At 39.5% G+C, this 12783-nt stretch overlaps 3 protein-coding genes across 18 annotated transcripts in view; 1 reads left to right on the top strand and 2 right to left on the bottom strand.

Annotated features, from left to right (window-relative positions):
* The window catches only part of LOC109627918 (doublecortin domain-containing protein 2), a 206838-nt gene extending 205583 nt beyond the window's left edge, over nt 1–1255 (bottom strand). For 3 of the 14 annotated variants that reach the window (XM_069535768.1, XM_069535770.1, XM_069535769.1), the window contains exons 1-2: nt 815–1254; nt 559–607 (exon numbers count right to left, since the gene is read on the bottom strand). In XM_069535768.1, the coding sequence (XP_069391869.1) occupies nt 559–607; nt 815–1101 (336 nt within the window). In that variant the 5' untranslated portion in view covers nt 1102–1254. Of the gene's footprint in view, nt 1–558; nt 608–814 lie in introns of all 14 variants that reach the window. The other 11 variants (XM_069535772.1, XM_069535773.1, XM_069535780.1 and 8 more) reach the window with 6 other exon arrangements.
* Nucleotides 1256–3896: 2641 nt separating this feature from the next.
* colec11 (collectin sub-family member 11) lies at nt 3897–9018 on the bottom strand. 2 transcript variants are annotated; one of them, XM_069535783.1, is made up of 7 exons: nt 6853–9018; nt 6196–6364; nt 6031–6102; nt 5557–5628; nt 5181–5234; nt 4960–5055; nt 3897–4865 (listed from the first exon to the last, which is right to left on the bottom strand). In XM_069535783.1, exons 2-7 carry the CDS (start codon nt 6332–6334, stop codon nt 4393–4395), a joined length of 906 nt encoding a protein of 301 aa, XP_069391884.1. In that variant the 5' UTR covers nt 6335–6364; nt 6853–9018; the 3' UTR covers nt 3897–4392. The 2 variants fall into 2 exon arrangements, with proteins under 2 accessions (XP_069391884.1, XP_069391885.1); XM_069535784.1 differs by having other exon boundaries at nt 3897–4784; nt 6196–9018.
* Nucleotides 9019–9209: 191 nt separating this feature from the next.
* myo6b (myosin VIb) overlaps nt 9210–12783 on the top strand; it is a 36968-nt gene continuing 33394 nt past the window's right edge. For both annotated transcript variants that reach the window (XM_069535767.1, XM_069535766.1), the window contains exon 1: nt 9210–9575. The gene's annotated coding sequence lies outside the window, so the exon portion shown is untranslated. The remainder of the gene's footprint in view (nt 9576–12783) is intronic.

Genomic DNA, 12783 nt, shown 5'->3' with positions numbered 1-12783 from the left:
ACTGTTTGCGTGTGCACACAGGTCCCAGGAAATGCAATTTCGTTCCAATGTTTGTTTTACAGATACGGCTGCAATGACATAAATAAGCTTGAAACTTTGTGGGCACGTAAATGACAAACACTCGAAGCTGCAGAGATCATAGATGGATGGATCTTCATTTCTTCAGACTCAAGGGGTAAAGTCTTATTGTACTTGATTCAGAAATAAGTGCAAAACATTTCACACATCTGATGAAGATCTATTGTGTTATAGCTCCTCACTGTTCTTCCACAATGCATACAGCACTTTATCGATATAGATTGAACATTTGTCAAATTGCTACTGATGAATATTATATTGCTAGAATCGCTGATATACTGTTTGAATCCCCGTCCCTAACTCATATATGGATAAGGAATTGCTTGTCACTTTAAATGTTCAACTCCAACTGATCTTTTATGTAACATCAGCACTGTGGTGTTGGTCTCAATGTATCACATAACCATCCAGCACTTTGAGATATAGGTTGAAGTTAGTTTAGTTCATTTCAGTGGAAAGAAAATCGAAAGGTGGTTTTACCTGTTCTCTTTTCTTATTCTCTGGCCTCTTGCTTGTAATCTCACTGTAGCTGGAAGTAAAGAGAATGAATGGAGACATGTTTTGATGACGATGAACTTTTAAGACTTGAGCTCACTTGCTAAACGAAGACACGTGTCCAGGGCCCAGATTGGAGCCCCACGCACGCACGCACACACACACACACACACACACACACACACACACACACACACACACACACACACACACACACACCTCACATTAGCCTGGTACCTACTCCAGCATTTTAAACTGCTCGTTCCCGGCGGCGACGTACACACTCCCGTGCTTCAGCTCCTCCAGACGCCGAACTTTGTGGCCCAGCACCGGCGTGTAGAGCCTCCTGACGGCGCCGAACGGAGCCTCCACCCCGCGGGTCAGGGAGGTCAGGAAGCCGTCAAAGGTCGACACCTGTCGCGGGTTCACCGCTATTTTCCTTCCGGGGAAGAAGGCGTCCCCGTTCCGGTAGACTCGTATTGTTCTGGTTGGAGGTGCATCACTTCTTCTGACCGGTGTGTCCTTCATACTGAGCTGACAGAAGATGTCCACAACAACAACAACAACAACAAACAGTGATGGCCCTGCCCGCTGTCAACAGTCTATATGTCGTGTGTGTGTGCGTGTCCGGAGACGTAACAGGAGACAGCAGGTGACATGGAAACCAGCTCCTCCACACGAGAGGAGCAGCATCAGGAAACCCAACCTAACTGTGAGCTAGTCTGTTAGCATCGTCTCTTTGTTTGATGCTAACTTCAATTTGGTGCTTGATTCCATAACGTAAGCGTTTCCAAGGCAACGAGCCAGCAGGAAATTGCGGGTTCATTCATTCATTCATTTATCAGTGACGTTAACTACAGCAGATTCACACACACATCATATCTATTACATTTTACAAGGGTCAAGTTGTGTATTGAATTACTTATTTTAAAATAGTAATGATAATAATACACTTTATTTGTAACACTTTTTAAAAACAGAGTTTACAAAGTTCATTGGATGAAACGTGACAAGTTACAGACGTGAAAACTTGAACACATAACAGCAGTAATATGACAATAAAAATACATTACCAAGTACAATTAAAGGTGAAAAGAGAATTATAAAAAACAGGACATCACATGAAAGCAAGTCTATAAGAATGGGTTTTAATTTAAAGGTAGTGAATGACTCTGCGAGCCTTAGCTCCTCAGGTGGGCTTATCCAAAGCTGAGGGACCCTGATGAAATATGCATGGTCACCTTTAGTTTTCATCCTGGACTTTGGAACCGCCATCTGCGATGTAGCTTGGGAGATGTAAGGATCGGGGTGATGTGATGTTGCCTTTTAGATGAACTGTCTAATATCCTCGCTTTCTTTGCTACAGGCTGGTTATTTGGGGACTTGGTCAGTGGCCCACATCTTTTTAGCTTGGACTTTCATTAAATGAACCACATTCATCATTCAGAGATGATGTGCATGTATCCTACAACATATCGCATAAACATTTCTACCAGCTTATTTTAATCTTATTGGAATTTACTATTTATTTCAATTGTGTGCAAGAAACGTTGTGCTGTTTATGCGGAGGCTGTCTATGTGGATGTTTCAAGCTGTTGATACACACATGCAAATTCACTCTTCTTGCATCCGAGCAGGGATAAAGTAAGCCTTCTTTATCCTCAGCACAAACATTACCCAACTGCCTTCTACCAGATCTATCAAAATAAATGGGATACGATGTGAAACACTGCAGCGAGAGACAAAGGAGCATTTTATTTTTTGGGTTTAGTTTTACGAGTTGATTTGTCTCACTTGACAGTGAACAGGTCCCTGAAAAAAACAAAGTAAAGTCATCCAAAACAATGATTTTTAATATTTCTGTTTCCACCAAATGTTTATATTTTAAGTACCTGTCACCCCTTTGCCACTCATCACTATTTTCATTCAACAAAAACTAGCATGACTTTACAAATGATCCTTTCATTTTACTTTACAGTTTAATATTTGTCATTTAGTTCGAGCACAAGCTAAAATACCACTGCTACAAAACAATTTTAATAATTCCACAGTGGCTATAGAAGTCTGGGGGTCCAGACATAACATCAAATCCAGGTTGTGATTTTTCTCATTTTCCTGCGCTGTCTCCATATCTCCCACTCCCAGGCCGCTTCTCTCACCACAGATTATCTGCCAGTCCACTGTTAGACAGCGCTGTCCAAATTGTTTACCACAAAGGTAACCAGAGATTGCACCAACAATGGCACCTAATTGGTTTAGGCCAGACAACTCCTGGTCAATTAAATGCATAATTCATCTCTGCATTAATTATTCATTTCTTCAGGGACCAGTTCTGGGTTTTATGAGGAGAACTGCACCGTGCATATTCAAATTCCTCGTCTTAGAGGGACGCAATATTATCTCAGCTGGGGATTCCCATCCCAAAAAACAATAGCAGCCAGGGTTGTAAGACAACTTCTATTAATCACACAAATGAACCATAGAGGATTTTCAATGAAGAAAATGTACTACTAACCTGCGGTGTGTAATGTCTTGTTTTTGTCACATAGCAAACATTGCACCATCTAACAATTACCAAGTGTAATTAATTCATTATTATTGTCAACCCTCTTGTGTTAAGATGAGACATTATTTTTTTAATAACAGTCATGTCTGAGCAGAACTGTCTGGTCTAATTTACCTTCCAATAAAAATCAACACATCTCAGTGTCTGTTTCTCTGTTTCTTGGGAATTCACTGCCTTAGATCAATTTAACAATTCCTTAAAAGCAACTTTAATATAAAAAAAGTGACGAACAATTACATTTAGATAAAAACATCACAGTTAAATCTCTTAGTTTTGTGTTTGTTCTTCCTCCAGTGCAACTGAAGTGCAGCGTGTGGTCACCCAAAGAGATGATTTCTGTGTCTTGTTGCATGGAGGTTCAGGGAGTAGCGGTGGGAGAGCTTACTTTAATACTCCTAAAGCTCAGTGTCACACATTTTAATATCTGTAATCACTGCTTCTCCAGGGTCATCCAGTCAACACTTGTGATCTCTTTAAAGATAGAAAGTGGACTGTGGATGTTATAGGATGTAAGGTCACACTGCTGCCTTGATAATAAATTTGACCTTTTTTTTATTGAAGTTGCATGTTGCAGCTGAACACCCCTCACCTCACCCTCCCCTTCAAAACCAGTGGCAGCCTTCAGTTGTCATAAAACCAAATGTGAGAAGTCTCATGGAGCAGCCAATGCCACAAAGCATACATCCCTCTGTCAGAGTTTCAGTACAGCACAGTTATTATCTCAGGGGCAGAAAATAATGCACAGACACGTCTCTCGTAAAAATGATTAGCGGATGTTTATTGTACAACAACTACCATCGAACTTATTATATAAATGTGAACATTAAATGTGTTTTCAATTTCTCTTAATAAAAGCAGAGATTTCGAATTTTCTGCAATTTTCTACAGCACTCTGCATTTGCTCATTTGCCTGGTTTGTTGATGGCACCGCAGCTAATATTGTTTAGTGTATAGTTTGCATAACATAAAAACTATTAAGCTCAGTTTATTACCCTGCATGCAGTCGGGAACAGAAAGGAATCACAGTGTATGAGATTATGGGTGTGTTAAAAAGTAAAAAAACTAAAAAACTCATGTTGTTATGTGAGTGAATAAAATAAATAGCTAATAAGACAAAAAAAGAAGAATATAAAAATACAAGTTTTCACAACTTGCAGGTCATTTTGTCATATTTACACATAGATACATCATACAGATATATATACTTAAAGTTTGCTTCATTATATTTATCAAATCTTTCAGCAGCTCTGCCCTCAAACGCTGTCCTTGTCAAATTCACAGACAAAACACATGGTGGGGTGGCACGCCACATCAGTCCACTCTCCAGAAGCCACCATCTCAGCACAGTCTTCATCGTCGTAGGCGTTGTTGGGCTCTCCTTTCCTCCATTTGGTGAAAGTGGTCATGGGAGAGCGATCCACGTAGGTGAAAACGCCCTCTTGGTCCAGGTCGTGGATGCCAATGTACACCCTGCTCAGGCCCACCTCGGTGATGTACCCGGCCACGGCCGCGTTGGCTCCCGCATCCTTGGGCATGGCCAGGTGCCCCCCCCTCGTCTGACAGTAGACCTCAGCGTCGGAGTAGCGTTTCGCCTCCTTCACCAACAGATAGACTTTACTGTCTGTCTCTTTTATGCCAGCAACAGCTGCAGGGGAGGGCAGTGCTGAAAAATGAGCACTTGTATTTCTATAAATTTCACATTGACATGCCCAGCATTTGCAGTTTTCTTTGAGGGTAACAAGTGAAGCAAAGGAATGAAGTCAGATAAGAAGAGTTACAAATGTTTGCAAAATGCACAATTACTTGGGCTAAGATCTCACCATTTTTAATGAATTTTAGTTCAGACGATAGCTGAGCCACGAGAATGTCCATTTCTCCGATCATGTTCCTCATTGGTGTGCACTCACACGGAACACCTGATAAGAATGAGACGTAAGGATTTACCACATCATTATTGTAACTCGTTCTCAAATTTCAACACATCTGATCTGTTTAATCCAGCTACAGTCTGTTTGACAAACTGAATAAGATAATATCTCACCTGGATCTCCATTAGGGCCCCTTGGACCTGGATCCCCCATGTCTCCTTTTACCCCTGAGAAATTAAATGTCATTATTTATTAAACATGAAATATGTTATACTTTATATTCTGTATTGACATTCCAATTGTATTATTCCTTATGTTTGCTGACTACAGTGTACATAGATATAGTATACATACATTTATATAACTACTTTATTCTGTTTTGTACTTTTACTTGCTCTCTTGTCAACTTTGTTTTGAGTGTCTGCTGCTGTAACAAATGAATTTCCCTGGCATGGGCTCAATAATGTTTTTCTACACCCAATACTACAATACTTGTATATTTAATTCCAACAGCGACATCTGCAGTACATTTATACACTTTGTAATGACCTTTCATTCCACTGGGGCCCACTTTTCCATAACGTCCCATAACTCCTTTCTGTCCATTAAGCCCAGGTTTGCCTGAAAAAAAGTTTGAGAGACAGGAACATAATAACTGAAATTCTTAACCCACTATTTACTTCCACTAAGTTACGTAAATGAAAAGGATGAGTCTGTGGAATCTCTTTTAAAAGTAAGCACCCCCCAGTCCTCATTAAGGTCTTCAGTAAACACTTGGATTCTGCAAATCGCTTCCCCACCAACCTCTCACCCAAACGTAAACACTCGACCATCTCCGGGTGGCCTGTTAGTGTATCAGCACATTATCAGGCCTGAGCAATGTGATCTTTACCCTAGTTTTTTTTTGTGTGTTGAAAAGGAGGAGATGTATAAGCCTGGATTCATAGTAAATGTTTTCCCCTATCCTGAGAAAGAAAATATTCTGTTGTCATCTTCCCCTTTTTGAAAGAGCAGAGAATATACCGATCTCTCCAGGGGGGCCGACTCTCCCCGGTCTGCCCGGTGCTCCTTTTATTCCTTTCTCTCCTGGTTCTCCTTTTGCCGGAAAATACAGATACAAATAATCAGAAAAATATAAAGAGAAGTACTTTGTATATGTTCTCTTTGTAATGTGTTTATATAAAGAACCTTTGAGTCCAGGGACGAGGATCTGAACAGTGCAGGGCTCCTCTGTAAAGTGCTGCTGTCCATGAGTTGTCTGTATCGGTAAGAAACTCATCATGACAGTCATTAGTATCATATGTAGAAACAGCTTCTCTCCTCTCATTCTGCTTCATTTATTGGTCAATAGGCTAGACTGGAGAAATTAAGAAAATACAAATTAGAATGAAGAATTGTTAAGAATTATTCATAAAATAACCGGTTTGACTTCAGATATCACCTAGAAAATGCAGAATTTAGAACTGATATAGTGGAATCATTAGTTTGAGTCACAAAACTGAAATTAAGCCCAAAATATTATTAAATAAACCTATTGTCCATTGGATTCAGAATTCATTTCACAATTACCCCCCAGAAATACATAAACATCTACCACATATTTGGAGCCACAGATGTTTAATAACGAGGAAGATACATCAAATCATACTTGTCATACTAGATGAATTCATGCTTGATATAAAAATCTGTTCATGAGGCTCATGAAAGCCACATCCAGATTCACATATACCCCGACCAGAGACCTGTTCAGCTTCATTTTGATAATATTGGCAACAGCAGTAACTAGACAGAATAATAAGTCATTAGAAAGGACTAAACAGTAAACTGAATTTGAAAACATCCTACCTGTAGAGGCACTTCCCAGACCGAAGGAAAAATGTATTGTCAGCGTGCACAGACTTGCAGGAGAACAGTGGTGGACACACAGAAACATTTCATGTTCTTCCGCAGGCACCACAGAATGTGTGGGGTAAACAGTTCACAGATAAAGTCCAAAGCAGCTGGGGCTCCACAGATAATTGGCTGGGAAAACAGTCGAGTGATTGATGGTGGAGGGGTCTGATAAATACACTGACTGAACTACACTCTATCAGATCTTTAGACAGGAAAAGGAAAATTGTGAGATATTTCAAACATTTGAAGAAAACTATTTTCATAGGCCTGTATATCATTTATTGCTGTATATATTTTAATAAAAACCATGGCTTACAAACCTTAAATTCACTTTACAATGTCTTTGCTTGTGTTCCAGTTAGTGTGGGTTGCCTGAACTTGTGTCCATCTCTTCATGAAACTAATTTCATTGCGGCCGGTGTGGCAGTGGCTGCTGCAGTATACTGCAGTTCTAATGATGTGTAGGGTCTGTGTCATTAAAAAAAAGTGCCACACTGCATATCTGTCATCTTATATGATTTAATTTTAATTAAAAATTAATGTAGCCTAAATAGATGCACATAAATAAACAAGATGATAAACAGAAATCCATACTTTAAAGTGAAGATTTTTGCTTGGCAAAGCTTTGCAATGGAATATGAGAAGCCTACTACCCAGGCCTCCACAAAACTCTCACTGAGGATTTATTTATTCAGTTCTTACTCAAATAAGTTACTTGACAACTTAAGTTGTATTGTGGGGTTTGTGTTAAGGGCTTCACACTATATATTCATGTACTTTTAATTTATTGTATTTCTCTTTACAATTTCTGTTGTTTGTCTTTGTACCTTAAAGAGTTGAGTCGTCATTGTCTAAGACAATACTACAATGTCGAAAACAGTTAGAAATTATGATTTTATATGATTTACTGTGGGGGGTTTTTGTAGGGGATCTTCCGCCAATGTTATATTCCCAGAGTGCACTGGTTCCTATGATGATCTACTCTCCAGTGCATCCCGTCCCTACTCCATTATGTTTTCTGTCTCTTCCTGGAGGAGAGTTTGGGATCAGGCTTTAGATCTGCTTTTCTGCTTCTCCCCAGACTCACCACATGATGGAGCCATTCTCCATGCAAGCATTTGAAATAAACAAACGCTCTGTATCAGTTCTGTTTCTTATTCTATTTTATTTGCAATCCTGTTCCACAGAACCACATTGTGCCACATGTGATGAGATGATAATAACAAAAATAGGTTTGCATCCTTGAAAAAGATTTCAGAGTAAATAAATTATTAAGAATTTACGAAATTCTGATTCCTGAAAATGAAGTTACGAAAGTCATTGTTATGCGAAAAATTAAACATGTCATTGTCTAATATGGTGAAGTGGAAACATGGAAATATCTTTGGCTTTTCAACTTTGGAAGAAAAATGTCAGGTTCATTTTTACATGCTGTCATCTAGTGTGTGTGTAATCAGATAGGGTCAGATGCAGGAGTATCACATGTCCTAATTAGATTTACAAACCCTGAGGCTGCTTTCAGTCGTGGATCGTGTGTCTCCTTCAAAAAATCCCCCCCCCCCAAAAGTTTTTGGTTACCTGCTTTTCAAATATTCATGAGTCAAGGCAACATTTGCTGTCTTTTCATTGCAGCCAGTGATGTAGTCTAGTGGGCAGTGCATTTTTTATTTATTTATTTGTGTTGTATCCTGCCTGGGTGCAAGTACAAATGCACCAACCACTTGTTGCTTTGAATATCTTTTCTTTCTAAGTCGTATCAAATTGTTAACTCAATCCATGTTTCCAAAATTAGACCAATGCTTACAATGGTTCAACATGTCATATGTCATAATCTATCAAGATCAGACTTGGAAGCACTTGACCTGTTTTTAAATGTTACCTGTTTTAAATGATTGCTTATAACATGTATTTTAATTGGAAAACCTTGGTTTGGATAGATTTTGTTTGTTTTTAATATTTTCTATGTGATATTTCTTACTGTTGCTTTGTTTAGTTCTATGTTTGTTATGTATTTTGTATATCATTCACTTTGTAACCTGTTTAGATCGGTGCTATAGAAATAAACCAGTACTATTATTGTTATTATTGTTGTTGTTGTTGTTGTTGTTGTTGTTATTATCGTTATTATTACCTCGTTGTTATGTTAAGATAAGATACAATCATTCTGTATTAGTCCCACAATGGGGAAATTTACAATATTACAACAGCAGGAGTCAAAAATAGGCATCAGTAAGTTATAATAAGTAATAGAACAGAATAAACATTGCACATTGTTGCTGCATGGGGGGTGGGGGTGGAGAGAGTGTTGCATTTTGAAATATTTCTGGTATTTTTTAACCAGTTTACCAGTTTTGATTTTAAGTCTGATATTGTTCCTACTTTTTGAATCTACCTGAAACGGGAACTTTACGAGCCGCACCTCAACGCACCTTCCAGTCCAGGGTGACGTCACCTGGCTTCGCTCACCGCGGCTCCAGCGCAGCGTGACGTCCAGACACTGCTGCTCCATCCTGTCCCGGGCTGTCCCGTTCCGTGCCGTGCTGTCCTGCGCTGTCCCGCTGCAGGAGGAGAGACACACCGAGGGGAAGTTGGACTCTACGGAAAAAACAACAGCGAACAAATCCGCATGAGGGACTTTAAACTTCTTGATCTGCACCGAGTGAAGGACACGAGTCGTAAGTGTCAACGCTTCTGTCCCAACTTTTGTAGTGAATAGCAAAGAGTCAGCTCCAGGTACTTTGTGTTATTAGCACAGTAACATGGATGGAGGGGGGGTGCAGCTGCTGCACTCCTCTACTTCTAGTCCTTGTCTTTGTTGATTGCACTGGTGGAGTGTTTATTTCCTGTCTGACTCTCACAGTGCTTATTATGGCTTATTTCTAAGGGGCTTAGCACCGTCAGTCTGGAGTTAGTCTGTATAAATGCACTTTGATCATGAGGTTATCTTCTAATGAGTCTTAAAGCCACAGGAAGAGCCTCAGCTCAGCTCGTGGCATTACAAAATTATTACTAAAGTAGCCTCCATAATAATAATACAAATAAAGTATGATAATAATAATGTATTTAGCACTTCTCAAAACACAGCAACAAGGTGGCTTACTAGTTAAACATGAAAAATGAAAGACAAACAGTAACAAAGTGTTATAAAACCATTTGTAAACCATAACAAACTACACAGATAGACCTCACAGATTTAAAGATACAAATGGTCGAGCTGGATGATATGGTTAAAGATTATATCAAGATTTTAAAATAGTCAGTTTGTAAATATTGATGAAGTTTCACATGATCAGTGTTTGCTCCTGAGTGAAGGTTGTGGCTCTAAAGTCTTTCTGAGCAGAGAATGACAAACATTTGATAAACAGCGAAACGTTTTTACAGATCTCAGGTAGATCATGTGCTATAAACATTATATTGATTTATGTGTGCATAAACATTATATTGATATGTATCTGGCTTTTATTATATGTGTATTGATGAAATGTATATTGTGATCATTCTTGATATTGTTTCATCACCCAGGCTCTATAGTTTCAGGTGTGTAATGTTTTGCCATTTGGTTCATTTTATATGTTTAATTATTTACTTTATTCAAATTCTTGTGTCTTCTCTCTGGCCTACTCATCCCTTTTAGATCAAAAATCCATCTTGTGCCACCTTGTTTTTTAAAGGTGCACCTCCGAAAGTGTGACCTGTCTTATGTCTCTCTTCCTCCTGTTGATCTCCACATCCAGTGCTTTCCCCCCCATGTCCCCTTTGCCTGCAGAGAACAGGAAACAAGAGGCAGGAAGCGAGAGGCGTGTTTGTGTGCGGCCTGCTTTGACTCAGAGCTCCACTGTACTTTTGTGTGTGTTTATGTTTCCTACCTCCTCTGCACTGTGGTTCTCTTTGGGTTTCCCGGGACATGTGACGCCCTTTAATATGCTGATAGCTCACTTTTTTATACATGAGGGCTTAGATCCCACATGTTGCGTCTCACCTCTCTGTCTGGATTGGGGTCAAACACTAAGAGGATTTAAGGCTGCAGAGTCAGTTACTCATGCGGGATTGGTCTCAGTTGTGTTGAGAGCGGTGAGCGATGCCTTCCCAGACTTTTGGGACTGAAGGACATCACCCTGTCTAAGTGAAATACCAGATTGTTTTGGAGGTTTGCTGCGAAAGGAGCAAGTGGATCTCTAAGGTTTTGGTTCAGGGAGCAGAGCTGAATATGATGAAGATGGATGTGTTGTGCGCAGAGCCACGTTTGCAGCAGACTGTAGACAGCAGGCTCCTGGTGTATATTCAACAAGATAACGATTACTCCTGATCTTATAGCAAGATGGGTGCTGTCATGTAGGCTTGTGTTGCTCATGCAGATTTGAGCTGTGCTGAGATGTTGTAAACTTAAAGTTGTAAACTGTGAGAAAACATTGTGGTTATCAGCGATCCAACAAAGACTTGTTTGAAGGTTGAAGATAACAGATAACTGATCCTGTCCTCACTCTTTCCTGCTTTCATGTATGTTTAGATGTGGTTTAAATAAAAGCACACGCTGTGTAGGCTCATCAATAACAGTTATAGTGAAATGAGTATCACTACAAATTTGCACATGATAACCCTCGTGACAGAAAACTAAGTTACAGCACTGATCAGATTTGCGTATTTATCCCTATTGAGAAGAAGCTTCTAGTACAGACATTAGAAGCAACACATTGAATTTACATCTATTCATGCATTTTGCTTCTCTCAGTTTGATTTTCTTTTAGCTCTCGCTCTATGATATAAGATTCTGCCTGGCTGTTGGCCTTAGAGAAAAGGCACCAAGTGTGAACCTAAGATTATTGCTCTAATCATAGACGAGCCATAGAGCAATAAACTGAGATAACAACAGATTATTTGTCTCAAGTTACGTTCACTTTTTATGGAAGCAGTTTTAACAACTGGCCTTTGTTTTAATTTTATTATTATTCCACTGAAGATCCTTCCTTAAACTTATTAGAATTATTAAGGATATATGGTGGATCACTGTGGTTCAGGATATAGAGCGTGTTGTCCACGAACAAGAAGGTTGGTGGTTCCATGCTGGCTGCTCTGTTCTGCGTGTCGAAGTGTCCTTGGGCACTGAACCCCAAATTTGCCCCCGATGGCTATGCAGACAGGGTTTGATAGAGAAAGTGCTGCACAGAGATGCACTGTGTGAATGGGCGAATGGCAAAACTGTGCTGGAAATATATGGAAGGTATCATTTATTGTATTTAAGTATTTGAGATGGTTCCTCAAATCACTCTGTTTTCTTCTGTCCAGCATCAGATGGAATTTGATCTAGATAATACAACATTCTTACAAAGTCCTTCTAGTTAAAGGCCTGATGGGAAATATCAGTTGTGTAGTGACAAAAGTCCAAAGTGGGTATTTGTCGGTTTATCGAGCAGAAGAGACACAAGCTTTATAACAAAGCAGTAAAAGTCTGATGTTCCAATAAAGGTCCAGTGTGTACGATTTAAGTGAAAGGAATCTATTTGCAGAAATTGAATATCAAATAGTCCTAATGATGTTTTTGCTTGTGTGTTTGTAAGAATTGTTGTTTTCTTTACCCTTGAATGGGCCTTTTATATTTAAATACTTTATATTTCCACTGGGAGCGGGTCTACGGAGGCTGCCATGTTTTTTACAGCAGGCTAAACACCTTTTGAGTTTTTATGACAGCTGAAGGTTAATTCAGGTTATCTCTCATGTTTGGAACGGAAGGCTGAGGTGAAGGTATTCAGCTGCAACTTCGCCACTAGATGTCACTAAATTCTAAACACTGTACCTTTAAATGGTGATGGTCAGTACAGGTTACCTTACAGTGTTGGCTCCAGCATTGAGCTGATGTGATGCACTTGTTGAACTGTGAGCACATGG

This window comes from Paralichthys olivaceus, chromosome 12 (genome assembly GCF_024713975.1).
Source record: "Paralichthys olivaceus isolate ysfri-2021 chromosome 12, ASM2471397v2, whole genome shotgun sequence".
NCBI lineage: Eukaryota > Metazoa > Chordata > Actinopteri > Pleuronectiformes > Paralichthyidae > Paralichthys > Paralichthys olivaceus.
Note: the sequence above shows the minus strand (reverse complement) of the source record. Positions and strands in the feature narration are given on the sequence as shown.

What these genes read in the sequence shown, in the direction of transcription:
- colec11 (XM_069535783.1), bottom strand. Translation starts at nt 6,334, where the DNA reads ATGAGAGGAGAGAAGCTGTTTCTACATATGATACTAATGACTGTCATG. An exon ending in CCTCGTCCCTGGACTCAAAG is followed by an intron (nt 6,103 to 6,195) that starts GTTCTTTATATA and finishes TTCCGGCAAAAG; the next exon opens with GAGAACCAGGAGAGAAAGGA. An exon ending in CGGCCCCCCTGGAGAGATCG is followed by an intron (nt 5,629 to 6,030) that starts GTATATTCTCTG and finishes ACTTTTTTTCAG; the next exon opens with GCAAACCTGGGCTTAATGGA.